Source organism: Antechinus flavipes, chromosome 6, assembly GCF_016432865.1.
Source record: "Antechinus flavipes isolate AdamAnt ecotype Samford, QLD, Australia chromosome 6, AdamAnt_v2, whole genome shotgun sequence".
Taxonomy (NCBI): domain Eukaryota; kingdom Metazoa; phylum Chordata; class Mammalia; order Dasyuromorphia; family Dasyuridae; genus Antechinus; species Antechinus flavipes.
In genome coordinates, this window is record NC_067403.1 from 36,123,599 (window position 1) to 36,139,084 (window position 15,486).

General features: G+C 34.7%; 1 protein-coding gene across 1 annotated transcript in view; it reads right to left on the bottom strand.

Annotated features, from left to right (window-relative positions):
- The window catches only part of TEC (tec protein tyrosine kinase), a 104,735-nt gene that overhangs the window by 27,534 nt on the left and 61,715 nt on the right, over positions 1 to 15,486 (bottom strand). The window contains exons 4-7 of the mRNA XM_051967481.1: positions 9,025 to 9,129; positions 4,323 to 4,404; positions 2,602 to 2,730; positions 830 to 870 (exon numbers count right to left, since the gene is read on the bottom strand). Coding sequence (XP_051823441.1) covers positions 830 to 870; positions 2,602 to 2,730; positions 4,323 to 4,404; positions 9,025 to 9,129 — 357 coding nt within the window. The remainder of the gene's footprint in view (positions 1 to 829; positions 871 to 2,601; positions 2,731 to 4,322; positions 4,405 to 9,024; positions 9,130 to 15,486) is intronic.

Below are 15,486 nucleotides of genomic sequence, written 5' to 3' on the forward strand. Positions count from 1 at the left end.
ATAATCTCTTCAGTTTAACATTCAAAAGTCAGCAACCAATTTTGCCCTAACCTAATTGTCTAGCATCAATGGATATTAGTCTCTCTCCCTCCCTTTGCAACCTAGCTAAATTGCTCTTCTCTCTGTTCCCTCCATTCCATCTTTCAGCTATGTGTTTTTTCAATGGAAGGCCTTTCCATACCTACAATGCATTTCTTCATTCCCTACCATATAGAGACCCCCTTCTTTCAGGACGCATTTCCAACACCATCTTCCTCATAAAGCCCGTCTTTCACGGTACCTTACATTGAACTACTAGGTACATATATGTCCATGGATATAAGCTTTATATTTATGATGTACATAGATTTTTTTTCATTGTCTCCCTCCACTAGAATGTAAAGGCTTTGTGAGTAGAATCATTTAATTCTTTGCATTTGTATCTGTACTGTCTAGTATAATACCTGGCCCATTTGTTGTTATTTCAGTCTGAAACTGTTTCAGTCAGCAACTGATTTTGTGTACCCCTCTGTGTGATGACCTTTGGGGTTTCCTGGCCAAGATAACTAGAACTGATTTGCTATTTCCTTCTCCAACTTATTTTACATATGAGGAAACTGAGGCAAACAGGATCAAAACAGCTAGCAAGTGTCCGAGGCCAGATTTGAACTCAGGAAATTGAATTTTCTTAACTCCAGACTCTGAACTCTCCACTGTTCTACCTTGCTTCCATATAGCGAAGATGGCAAATAAAAGCTTATTTAATCAATGAGTTGATTAAGTAAGAAGTGATTATTTAATTGATTAAATAATCTAGCTACAGACTCTCCAATAAATTAAACTCCCATACCTTAGTTTTTTCTGGTGCTGGAGGTAGTACTTTTTTTATACCTGAGAATAAAAATAAAAGAAATGGTTCAGATTCACAATGAAACCAATAATCAGTAAGAGAAAATGAGAGTACAATATGAATTATTTTCTAGCATATACACAACACAAATAATTCACAGAAAATGGACATGACCAGAAAAAAAAATACTCTATAATGAATTACTGGGAAAACTTAGAAAGATATATTAAAGACTTCTTAAAACACTGAACAAATGAAATCTCTGATACCTTGAGCTGTCCATAAAGTACTTAATATGATAAAAATAAATAGCAGCAAATCCCCAAAGGACTGAAGTACAATGATTCCTAGTATTTTGGGGTTACAAGGGGCTTCTTAATTCACCTAATCCAGCCTCCAAAGCAGTAAAGAAATCCCTTCTTCAGTGACCCTTTCAGGTGCCAACTTAGCTTTGACTCAGATATCTACAGTAACAAGAGCTTACTACTTCCTCGGGAAATCCAATTCATTGTTATATAACTCAAATTAATTGACTAAGCAGTGTCAGGAAAGATTATGAAGTCAGATGAGAAGATCAATATAATAAACCTGACCATTTTGGATATTGAATTGTATTAGCATCATTTAATCCCTAAAATTGCTATAATCTCAAGGCATCCTATCATTTACAGAAGATCTTATTTAGGGCATACAGCTGAAAGATTTAAGTTTTCCTTGGTCCTTAGTAAATAGCAATATAGCAGTTCTAACTTCTTCCTGTTATGGGAGCCACCTGCTAATGGCTGCTGGGGTTCTAATTTTGACTAACAGAATAGATCCCTTCATGTGAGAGGATGATGATGATACAAGGAGACAGAGGTAGTTACATTCTCTGATCTCTCTCCTTTTCCCTCTTGCTTCCAATTTATCTCATTCCCAATTCACAAAAAACATCTGCGTCAATTCCGCCAAATGTGTTATGATTCCCAGCTGTGGGGGCTCTGGACCTGGCCCTTCACACTTAGGAATGGTCCTTAACTTCTTCCTAAGCCTGTAGCTTTCTTAATTAAACATAAACCCTACCCTTGCCAAAAACAGCAACAAAAAACCCCACACCTTTAAACGTGTGATGATCCATGGTGAGATAAAAATTGTTACTGCATTTATCACAGTGAAGCCTGATGTTTTTAGATGAATATTGGATCAAGAGCAAAGATCACAGAGCATTCAAATTTAGATAGATGTGTGGTCAGGTTGAAGGCTTAATTACAAATCTGAAAAGCTGTTATTTTGTAGAAAATAAATTAAGGTTAAGGTGACCAAAAAATATGATTTATGATGATACATCATCAGATAGAAATTGAACCTAACTGAATATCAAGAGAGCTGATTCCTGTGCATGTATATGTGAAGTCATACAATGTAAAGCCCCCTCTGCTAGGTGGCGCAGTGGATAGAGCACCAGCCCTGGAGGACTTGCGTTCAAATCTGGTCTCAGAAACTTAACATTTCCTAGCTATATGACCCTGGGCAAGTCACTTAACTCCAATTGCCTCAGCAAAAAAAAAAAAAAAAAGTAAAGCTCCGCCCCAACCAATTTTTTCAATTCCTTAAAATGAACTCAATAATGATCGTTTTTCATCAGTTTAATAAAGTATATTGATAGCAGGCTCCTGGGAAGTAAGCAATTCAAACTGAGAATGACATAGTATTTTTCTGATTATCTGTATGGATCATAAATATACACCTCTAAAATATTAATAACAATCATAAAAAAGAAAAACAACACTCACTACTCTCAAAGAGATTGTATTTTTCACATCCAGGTGCTAACTTTTCCGTCTGTCTACAACATTGATAGCTTCCATCTGCCCAGAGTTTGGGATGGTATTTGACCATCAGGTTGTTGTTGTGCTTGATTTCTGTAATTAAAAGGAACATCCATTATTAGCGGAGACAATGCACCCAAAAAATTGATACTTTGAATTTTATTACTTGTTCTCTTAATACAGCATTTATTATAAAAGTTTCATGATAAATAATTTAGGTGAGAGTGGCCCACATAATAAAGTTGCAAAGCTTCCTCTTTTCTGTTATTAACAAAGAAAGCTTTTTTAACATAGCTGATGTTTGCTGGAAAACAGGAAAAAAAAAATACTGTTCCATGGAAAGGATGAGAGGAGTTTAACAACTTAAGCTATCTCCAGTTTTAAACCTTTCATGATAAACCAATCAATCAACACTACTGATTTATTGGATTCCCATAAACTGTACGGTTTTATGTTAGGAGATAAGGCAATTTTCTGTAGGATATCAGTTCCTGTTTGCAAGTCCAGTATAAGAAATAAGATCGTCAGTATCTTTAATAATAAAACAATTATCCTACAAAGGGAAGTGAAATAAAAACAAGAGAGATACAAAGTGTTATGAGAAGTTTAAGGAGGGAAAGGTTACTTTCACTGTGAGTATCAAAGAATAGCTTTGTGGAGGAAAAACCACTTGAAGAAACCACTTTGGAAAAGGAAAAAGAATTTTAACAAAACGATATGAGATAAGAAAAGGGAAATCCATTTCAGGTAAACAGGAAAACAAATGCACTGAATAAGGAGATGCAAGGATCATGCAATCATTAATAATATTTATTACTTCTAGTTCATATTTACATAGTATTTAAACATATACAATGTATTTTATTCTTATTATGCTATTTGGCCTTGTGACACAGGTGCTATTTTCATTCCATATTATAAAAGAGGAAATGGGATGCAGAAAGATTAAGTGACTAGGATCATATATTAAGTGAGCGGCTGAGCCAGGAAATGAAGCCAAATTTTCATGATACCAAGCTCCATTATGAGTGGGACTCTCCTTGGAGGGGATCAGGAATTTTTATTTTGTTAGAAAGACAATGAAGTAAAGATGTGACATAATGAAAGCAGACCATTAAGAAGCTTTTCTGAACCAGTGTGAATGATAGAATGGGAAGGAGACAGACTAGAAGGAGACTATTTAGGAAGCTATTAAAATGGGGAGTACGGAAAGGCAATGGGAAAGGAATAAACCATAATATAATGTGGCAAGGTACTGTGCTAAGTGCTTTTTACACCACAGAATTAAAGAGACAGCAAAGGAGGGCAAGAAAACATGGTAGGAAATCCACATATTCAGCAGACAAGAGGACTGATTAAAGATGGGAAAACCTGCTCACCTGGTTTCACCTAGACAAAGTTAGATATTCTATATTAGTCTGGTATCAATAGAAATACATACACATGGTCATTGATGTCAGAAAATTAAATAATATCAAAATTATTGTTTGTCCTAAGTAATTAACAGCACTGTAATTCTCATAATCAGCAGGCTTGTGCGGTCATCATGTCAAGAGATCTAGCCTCTCTTTTCTAAATATAAATGTGAACGGCTGAATAGAAATATTGACAATACTTTTGTTCTAATTGAGACGTGTCTTGACCCTTGAATTTCTCATATATCTAAGTTTATTGACATTTTTTACCTTCCTTTAAGCTTTTCACCCATCGATCTCTGCTTTGTGCACTGGGGGCAAAAATGTAAAGTGTAGTTGAATCATGGACAACCTGAAAAGAAATGAAAGATGAGCCCAGTGAGAATTAGTTATAAACACTGATTTATTTTTCTTAAGAGATTTATTAAACTTATTTCAGATCCAAAGCACTTTGATTCCCTCCTTATACAAACACAATTACCTCCTCCTTCTCTCCTATAATGAAAAAATATTTTAAAGGGTTCTTATAACAGAAGGAAAAAAAATTAAAAATATAAAGGAAAGAAATGTATAAATCCCAGCAGCTTCTATCATCCTGATGTCTTGAAAATGTCCTTGGATCCAAAGAGTTAATTGTCAGATTTGTTTGTTTGTTTGTTTCACATCCTTTTTCAATGTCTCACCATGAGGTGACTTTGGATTCTTGAAATTGATGCCAAAGAAGAGTAAATTCTGGTATGGCAGGTCTTAGCATCAATCTGGGAAGGCTCTGAGTAAGGATCAGTGATATAACTCTTTCTGCAAGAATCAGCTATAAAAAGTTCAGAGGATGATCACAGAGCTAATTACAGTTATGAAATTCTTAGCAATAACAATTCTTTGAGACTGTCACAAGGGATAAATGAACTATAATACACACTAATAAAATCAAGAATCCTGAAACAGTGTGAAGTATTAAGATGAAGTACCCCGCTATTAACACTTCCCCTATTGCTCACAAATACTAATATATCCTAAATTATATCCTATAGTTTCTATTAAAAGTGTATTAGAGGGCTTAAAAAATCTATATCATTCAACCAAAAGAACAGAAAATGACATTAATTTGAGAAGAATTTTTAAGCACAAGTCATCTGTCAACTTTTTTTCCTTTTTTTCTCAATTTAGAGTCTGGATTGGCTTTTGTGTACTTTTTAAAAATATTTAACTCTGTATGAGTACATAAATTTTAAAAATTCAAATGGATTAATAAAATAATTTTACATTTTTTATTTCAAACTTTTTCTCCTAACTACCAATAAAACAAACTCATGTTACTTTATATCTTTCTTTTGATACCTATGAATCATAAGTATTCACTTATACCTGAATTTTTTGCTCATCCTAAGTAATTTACACACTACTTTAATTCTTATAATCAGTATTTATTCTTTTATTCAGTAGATAGATCTATCCATGACTGAATATATTAGTGAAATTTTTGTTTTGAGTCACATCTGTCTTGGCTCTTAAATTCCTTCCATACCTATATTTATTTATTTTGCCTTTCTTTAAACTTTTCACTCATAGGTCTCAGCTCAAATTCAATAAATGACAATCTGGAACTCTACCAAAGATAAAATAGGAGGTGATTCCTCCCTTTATAAAAGGTTTTATAACCAGAATGCTCTTTTTCTTTTAAGATTTCTCACTGTATTTAAAATGACTGCATTTACAAAAACTCAATTTAAGTAAATCTGTTCTGGAATAACTGTTTTACATAAAGCAATATACTCTTGTACTCTATAAGCAAAAAGCAACCATTTTCAACTGGATTATTTAGAAGCAAACTGTTCTATTCCACCCTGTCTCTGCTATTTTAAGGACAAGATCAAGTGACAAAGCCAAGGGTAAAGGGTGGGAAGTCCTCTACTACTTTTACTTTCAGTCTGTCAATCTACCTTAGACAGCGGTGAATGACCACAGTCGTCTCCTCTCACTGTGGTATCATTACTATCGATAAACAAATATTTTTATAGTTTTTCCATTAATAAACCATGTGACAAATTGTTCCTTTCCCAGTAAGTTTGCATATGAACAGACATGATGTAATAACCCTGTGAATAGCACAGAACTGTAACAACAATAGTTCACATTTACATAAAGCTTTGAGATTTATAAAAAAAATTTCCTAATGGGGCAGGCAATGGAAACTTTATTATCCATATTTTATACACTTTAAAAAAAGTGATCTCTTGTCAATAATCTCACAGTCGTAAGTTTTGAAGCCAGGATACAAGAAGAGTACTAACTCCAGTTCTCTTTCCAGCCCTACACCAGTCTTACCTTTTAGAAAGAACTAAAGTCAGGCTAGGGATGCAGGCTGATTTGAGGGCTGATGTGTGCCTCACAGTGCCTGAACTAGAGCTTGTATGTATCTACCCAAGTCTACCCAAGACTTCTTCCAATCCCCCTTAAATATCAAAGAAGGAAGCAAGATATTAGAAAGGATGTGGTCCAAATCTCACTAGTACAGAATAGAAAACAAGGGGAAGAACCATCATTATCAGAAACAGTACATAGAGAAATCATCTTAATTATAAATGACAGCATCTTCTCCAAAGATGTCGGCTGTTACATGAGGTGATTATGTAGCTTCACCCCCAGAAAGTGAGGAATAGGGGAGAGGAGAATCAAAGAGTAAACCATCACCATAAAAAACGAAAATGGGTGACAGAGTAGTGGAATTTGTCTGAAATATAATGGATGTGAAGAAACACAGCATAAAAAAACAGATTTATTAACTTATTGATAAATGGGGAACCAATGAAGATTTTTAAATATAGGAGTGACATAATCAGGATTAAACTTTATGAAGATTATTTGAACAATGGTATTAAGGATGGACTGGAAAAGCTTCCAGTTAGGAAGATATTAAAGCAATCCAGGTCAATGATGACACACTCAAACAGAAATGTAGGGTCACATGTTGACTTAGAAACTACAAATTAACACAATCTATGCTGTACTGTATTTGTATTTATTCTGTTAAACATTTTCCAATTTCATTTTAATATGGTTCGGCCCTCACTTTGCTGATTACTTGCACCTCTGATCCAGGAATGTCCTCCAATGTAAAATATGAAAGCTCCAACAAAGGGAATTTTGGTAGAAATTCAGAGGAGCAAAGATAGAATTGAAAGAAAATGTTGACTCATTTGAGAAGTGGAATAAGGAGACAGAAGATTCAGATAATTATATTAAGAGACCAGGTGATAGGAAGGACGGGAGTAGAAATAGAGAGTAGAAATGAGAGAAATTTAACAATCAATTTCTCAGTAACATAAGTTACAATATAAAATCATGTAAGTAACATTTGTACACACAAATTCATAAAATTAATTTTAAGAGAAATACAAGAAGTCAAAAATTAAGTAGAAGACTTCAAATTTGGTGATTCAAGAGAAAAGATTAAAAGAAAAGAAATCACAGATCTGATCTTATTGTTTAATATTTTACCAACATGAATAGATAGCCATATGGGAGAAGCAGGAAATATACATTCTTTACAAATACACATAAAATAATAATAGAAATTGATTACTAGTCCATAACCTATATCTTGGAAAATAACGAGTTTATTTTAAAACTTAAACAAGTGTGTGATAGACAACGAAATTATATACTAACATCTTTCATGAAAATGGAAGTAAAAATATTACATAAAATGTTAGCTAACAGAACACAACAACACATTAAAAGTTATTCTTTGTGACCAAACAGTATGCAAGACTGGTTCAACAGTAGAAAAATTATGAACAATCTAAAATGTAAACAAAAAGTACTCAAAAAAAAAAAAAAACCCTCGTTACTATAACAATGGAAGCAGAAAAGGCCTTTGATAAAAGGGCAGAGCCTGTCTTTGTATGCCGTCTCTATTGCCATGCTTGGTATGGAGCAGCTGCTTAATAAACACTTCTTAAATGAATTAATTCATATTTTTAAAAAAAGAATAGGATTAGAAATGTGGAAATGCATGATAACTATAAACTACAATGTCTGAAATAAAGCAACCTCTTTATGATTAGTGGACCCTAATTATGCTTTAGGTAAATTGGGACAATTTAACAAAAAGGACACAATGCTCTCATAATTAATTTACATATTTAATGAAGCATGACATTGTGGATCTCTGGTCTTGGAGTAAGAAAGCTCTAGATCCAAATTCTGCTTCTGACAACTAAATAACTGTACAAACATGGATCAATCTCTCCAAGATTCAGTTTTCTCATCTATAAAACCACTATTATCTACCTCACAGAATATAGATGCAAAATGATTTGCATCCTTTACTGTGCTATTAAATGTCAGCAATTATTATTATCAAAGATCCATAATGCTAAATAACACTGAGCATTTATTCAGTGATAGTTTATTAGCTTAGAGTTGCCTCAGAATCTAGAAGAAAAACTAAGTTAGAATGTTATTGGTGAGAGAGAGAACAGGATGCAGAAAGGTTCTATCTTTGAATTATCTGATTAGCCCATAATCTGCATAGAAAAGTCATATAATTTCCATTTAGTAGAGCCAAGTTATTTCTCATATTTGATACTTTCTTGGGACTCTGGATGTCAAGGATAGGCTAAAAAATAAAAGCTTAAAACTAGAACCAGTAACTTCCTTAACACAGAGGAGCAAAATTCTGAGTTTGAGAGGAATTAAAGATGTAGAGATCTAAAACAGAAAATTCACTGTTTCTTAAAAATCAGAAGGAATATTTCACATAGGAATACTGAAAATTTTTAGCACACAAGCAAATACTATGAAACTCTGGGGAGAAATTTATTGATTACAAACATCCAGGAAAGTAGCAAACACACTTAAAATCATCAGATGAAGAAATTCCAAAATACCGGATGATGAAACTATAATAAGTAGTCAACTTGACTCAAAACCTTGCAGTATACAAAAGCAAAAATACCCACAAACTCACCTGAAATGGATATTTATTCTGACAAGGAATCACACCATCATCTATCTTCACTATTTCCACACATTTGATTTTTGAAATGTCAACAAATCCCTTTCTATATTTTTTCTGTTAAAAGAGAGAAAATGATGTATTAAGAATTAGACCATATAAAAAAACTTTTTTTTAAAAAATAGCATTTATTTGTGAAGTTAGCAGTTCAAAATATGAACATTCTTCCCATATAATTCCACAACCCTTTAATAGTTATAGTGCTCAATAAATGCTAAAAATAATGCACATTTCTCCATAAAGATTAATCCATTTAATATAGTTTAGATAGGCCCTAAAGTCAGAAAAATCAGTGTCCTTTACTCTCCCATCTGTTTCCAATTAAACCCCTAAGAAGAAAAAACTTAAAGATGAAAGAACAACAATTAAAACTCATATTCATTACCGCTTTAAGTAAGCCCCACAATTCCATAAGGCAAGTAGATAGAACAAATATGGATCCCTTTATACAAATGAGAAAACTGAAACGAGTTCAAAGGGCTATCCAGTTTTTAAATGTCAATACTGAAACCTGTTTTCTTGCTTCCTGGGTTCAATGTAAAGGCGTTTTTCCACTATCTGATACTGAATAATAATTAACAAATCATTCAAAACGTTCTATACGGCGATATGCTGTAATATTTTGCAGCCAGCATATTTTCCCTGTTCTATAGGTCTCCCCACTAAACATAATACAAAAGGCATTGAGAAGTGAGGTGAAACATTAGGGTAAATTTAGGAGAACTTTCTTTCCTTCCCCCAAAATATGACTTGCTTCAGATATAATCCTTGTAAATAAATAAATCATAGCATCCTAGAAGTGTCAGGGACCACTTAGAATATCAAATGAGATCATTTCACAGATGAAGAAATGGAAGCTCAGAAAATTTCCATCACTTGCTCAGAGGCACCCAGTGAGTTCGCACAGTCAGACTTCAACTAACCTGACCCCCAATATAAAGTTCCAAACCCACCGATTGAGCTATTTCTACAGTTTTTTCTTCCCTTCCTTCGGAAAACAACACAATAGGAAAACAACAACTCCAACAATAGATCAGTCCCTCTTGGTCATCTATACTAATTCAGGCCAAAAAAAGTATGGCCAAAGGACCTTAGTGAAGCATTTTAAAAGGTGATTTCAAGCAATAGTTTCAACTTCCTGCCCACCAACATCTACTTTCAAAAAGTCAAATGAACTAGTTTAAAGTTTCATTTCCTCTGTGTCTTTGCCTTAGCTTGCTCTCTGGAGAAATATACCATCTATCATAAAGATAAAGGAAAGACCCAAAAAGAGCAGGATAAGGGAAAAGGTAAGACCAGAGTTCGAACTAAATTATCAGCAATCAAGAACCAGAATTTAAAATTTCAAAGAAGGATGGGGAAAACATGATAATTGTGTTGATTATATTATACCCAGTTCCAGATGGAAGCTCAAATTCACAATCCAGAGATATTAAGATTATTATAATTGCTAACTTTTAAGGAAAAAACTAATTCCAGAAGGATAAATGTTCTGCCTGTCTAGGCTCCAGAGCACAGCTAGCAACACAGTGCTTATCCCCAAAGGCAATGGATGAGTGGCTAGGTTTTTTACAGATATTGTTAAAGAAACTGCCTTTTTCTGAATGCTGTAGAAAACCCACATTGTTTTCAGAATAAGAGTACATTTGCCACTTCAAAAAACAAACTCAGGGTGGTATAACCAGAGTATTCTATTTATAAATAGTCTGCTTGATCTGCTCTATGTAGATATATTCTGAAGAAAATAAAAGGACCAGTCATAGTAGGTACATGAAAGGCAGTTAAACCCAGGATTCCCACGCTTGACAAGAGTACACCTAGCCTAGTAACAACAAGGAACAAGTTTAATAAGTAGTAACATCAACATACCCTGAAAAGAAATACAACTCTTTTGAATGGGAATTAACACTCCTAAGTCTTAAAAACCACAGTACTAATATTTATAATCATTTTTAATGATTACTATTAATCTAAAAATGTCTATATTTCTCAAATAATGGTAATAGTTATTAAGAAACCCCAAGATCACATAAATGATTCCCCCCAAATTTTCCTTTCTATACTTTAACCTATTCTTAAATTATTTAAATATAAAATCATAAAAATTTCAGTGTTGATAGGAACCTGAAGCCAATCAGTTCAAAAAACTGAAGAGCACAAATTTTAATATTCCCAACAAAAGATCATTCAGGCTTTCCTCAAAGATCTAAAATGAGGGAAAACCACTGTCTTCCCTCAAGACAGGGCATTTCATTTTTAGTTAATTCTAGTTGCCAGGAAGCTTTTCTTTCTCTCACATCTAACTCTGCCTCTTTGTGACTTTTACCCTCTGCTCCCAGCTCTGCTCCTAATGCTGAATAAAGTAAGTCTAATCTATAAGATAACCTTTTAAACACTTGGAAAGCACTACTAATATACTCCTTAGGTCTTCTCTTCTCCACTACCTGCAAAAAATCCGTCTATGGCTTTGTCCATCATTGTTTTGCTTTCCCATTCCTCCTAAAATGTGATATCTATAAAGGAATGAGAACACTCTTTTGTGAAAAACTCACTATGTGTCAGGCACAGGCACACTTTACAAAGAAGCTCACATGTGATCCTGGCAACAATCCTGGGAGGTAAGTGCTATTACCCTCACTTTACTATTGAGGAAACTGAGGCACACAAGTGTGACTTGCCCAATCATAGTGAGGAAGTGTCTAAGACTGATTTTGAACTCAGATCTTCTTGACTGCAGGATCAGCATTCTAGCTAGTTTGTACCCTGGCTGTCTCATCAAGAGCTCAGCGCAATATTTCTAATCCTGTCTCACCTAGCAGAGTATTTAACAAAACTAACACCACCTCTTTCCAGACATTATTCTTCTCTTAACAGATTAAGATGGAATCAGTTAGGATATTCCCAAGTCCCCATTTGTTTCTTTTTCTTTTTTTTTTTTTAGGTTAAACATACATAATTTTTTAAACATATTTCCCTATTTGTCATAATGCACAAGAAAAATAAGATCAAAGGAAAAAACCATGAGTAAGAAAAAAAACAAATAAATAACTACAACAACAAAAAAGATGAAAACACTATGCTTTGATCTCCATACAGTCCTCCATCGTTCTCTCTCTCTGGACGTGGATGGCACTTCCCTTCTTCCAAAGAGAGTGAGTCAATTCCCTCCAGTACATTTCTCTGGAATCTAATCTTCTTTCTTATTTTTTTTTAGTTTTTCTATTAGAATTACACATATATAACCTATTGCTTGCTATCTTAGGAAGTAGAGAAGGAGGAGGGAAAAAAATTTTGGAACACAAAGTTTTGCAAACAAAAGTGAATGTTGAAAAGTATCTTTGCATGTCTTTGGAAAAATAAAATCCTATCAAAACAAAATAAATGAATAATGAAATGAAATAAAATTTTTCTGTTTCTTTATTCTGCCTCTCAAATTTGGTAGACACATGCCAGTCCTGATCATAAATAGTAAAGTCAAACTTTTCAGATTCTAAAGGCCAAATTTTAATGCTGATCACATTCAGACAATAAACTACAATGGATAATTTTTTGGGTGAAGGAAGCCTAATTTGCATTAAGAAGGTACATAAAATGTCAGCTATATGTATAAAATTTCTCCTTTGAATTTAGGTCCATTCTTTACAAACCCAATTTTGCTAAGTAAAAGAAAAATCACAGAATGAATTCTTATCACCAAATCTGGTACAATTTGATCTCACGGCATTACGATATAGATTCAGAATCAAAAGAAACCTTGGAGATCATCTAGTCTAACCTCTTCCTTTTTCTAAGTGAAGAAATAAAGGCCCAGAGGGATTAAATTTTTTTGCCCAGATTACACTGACAATATATGTCTGAGATCAAAATTGAACTCTGCTCACTGACATCAATTTACCATTTTAAAACACTCATATACGAGGATGCATGCGAAGGAAATTTCCATATGCAGACTTTGTCTAAAGTTAACACTTAATTTTAGTTTAATCAGGAGTGAAAACCATTCTTGGAAACCTCCAAAACGTACTGTCTCTTTCCTTCCACTTAGGTGATGTTTACTGCAAATAGTTGGGATGTCTGTTTTCCTACCAACATAAAGAACATCAGCTTAAAAAAAAAGTCTCTCTTGCCCTTGGTAACCTTGCTCTGAATTGCAGATTGTGCCTTCATATCATTCTGCACATCTTTTCCCAAGAAAATTCACAACAATCTGTACACTTGCTTCTTTGTTATACAATTCAAGGAGCAACCCTATTCAGAATCGGGTCAAATTCTGTGCTTAGATCACTTTGTTTGGAAAAAGCTACATTGATGAACTTAATACATTTTGTTACTTGAATTTCTGCAATCATAAAGGAACTAAAAGGGTTCTTTTCAACAAGGATGCATTTATTCAGTGCAGGTCATAGAGGGAGTAAAAACAATATGGGTCAAACAGTCATTGACTTGAGAATCTATTCTACATGAAGTACATTAAACACTTTCATAAAATATAGTAGGCAAAAAAAATCTATTTTCAAGTCCTTGAGAACTGCTTCCTACATGAATCATCTCACCTTTGTAAAATAATAATAATAATACTATTTCTCTACTAGACAATTCCCAATTTCTATTTCTTTTTAATACATCCATGTATTAGGATAGATGTTTGCTTTTCAGACTTCAAATGCAATTCAACAAGAATGAAAAAGGCACTGTGATATGTGTATGGATAAGATACAAAACAAGAAAAAAACATACTTTGCCCTCAAAGTATTTACAATTTAGCAGGAGACACAGATAAACAGAGATATCTATGTAATGGGCTGAGGCTTGAGTTGATGCACTGAGGTCCCAAGCACATGAGGCTAAATAGTAATTGGACCATATTCTACTAATATATAAGCTTGGAGGAAGAATGGCCCCCGCCCACTCTTTGTGCAAGTATAGGAAATGACGATTTTGGTGGTTGGAGGCAGGGGAGTGGAAAGGGAAGCAGAAAGAGAGACTGCTGGCTGGCGTCTTGACACAGCTGCTCGCATTGCTATCGTGACCATCCTTCACCTCCAATTCCCCTCTGCTAGCTGGCTTCCTATCTGCCCATATTGCTATCACAATCCTTCCTCACCTCTTCACTTCAATAAAGATTGAAGATTTTTCCCTTAACATGAATTCCTGACTCTGGCTGATTTTAAATACACGGTCATCACATTTGGCGCCCAACGTGGGGCTGTTTTTCATTCCCTATGGCAAAACTGTCCATTCATAGCTTTTATAAGGTTCAGCTAAGTTAACACTGGGTACTGAAAAGGCAAATCTTTTCATATCCTCCTTATGTGGAGGGATAGAATAGAAACAATCCTTAATATCAATGATCCAAAGAGGCCACTCTCTAGGCAACTGAATAGGAGATGGAAGTCCAGGCTGAAGAGTTCCCATAGTTTCCATCTGTCCGTTCACTTTTCTTAAATCAGTGAGCGTCCTCCATTTTCCCGATTTCTTTCTTACAACAAATACTGGGGAATTCCAAGGACTTAGAGAAGGTTGTAAGTGTCCTTGTTCAAGCTGCTCTTGTACTATATCTAATAAGGCCTGAATTTTATCGCTACCTAAGGGCCACTGTTCTATCCACACTGGTGTATCAGTTTTCCATTGGATAGGAACAGGTGAAAGTGTTGGCAGGCCTTCAACAGCAGCCCTACTTAAAAAACCGAAGTACTCATTTTTAACCCTAATTGCTGTAAAACGTCTCTTCCCCACAGATTGATGGGGAGTTTTTCAACTATAAAAGGAGTAAAAACTCCTGTTTTGCCTTCAAAAGTCCATCTCATAGGGGCAGCACTAACTTCAGCTGCTATTGATCCTCCTACTCCAGACATATAGGTATCTGCTTTAATCTATGGCCAGTGACTGGGCCAATTGGCATCTCTAATGACTGTACGATCTGCACCTGTGTCTAATCCTGCTAATGGTAGGCCATTTATATAGATCGTGAGCATAGGTCAGTCAGCTGTTACAGCTGCTGTCCAGTATATTTCTGGAATTTGTGGTCTAGAGTCAGAATCTGGGTGACTATCACCAGGTTGCTTATTAGGATTCTGTATGAGTAAACCTGATACTACTACTTCTCCTGGGTGATAAGTCACACATTGTCTACCTGTATTAGTGACTGGGATATTATCTACACATTCCCCAGTTTCCCACATCAGTGTGTGGATAGACACTGTTTTGTATGTACTCTCAGGAGGTGAAATGGTCAAGCCTACTGTGCCTGGAGGTAAGGAATCCATAGGCTGGAGAGGAACAGATTTCACCTCTCCAGGGGGTATCTCAGTTGTCCCAGCTGCATATAGCTCTATTCTCCCCAATTGTAATTCCCTTCTGCCATCAGGTTGCTTCCTGGCTGGTTGACTGTGTAATCCCCTTCTCCCATCATAT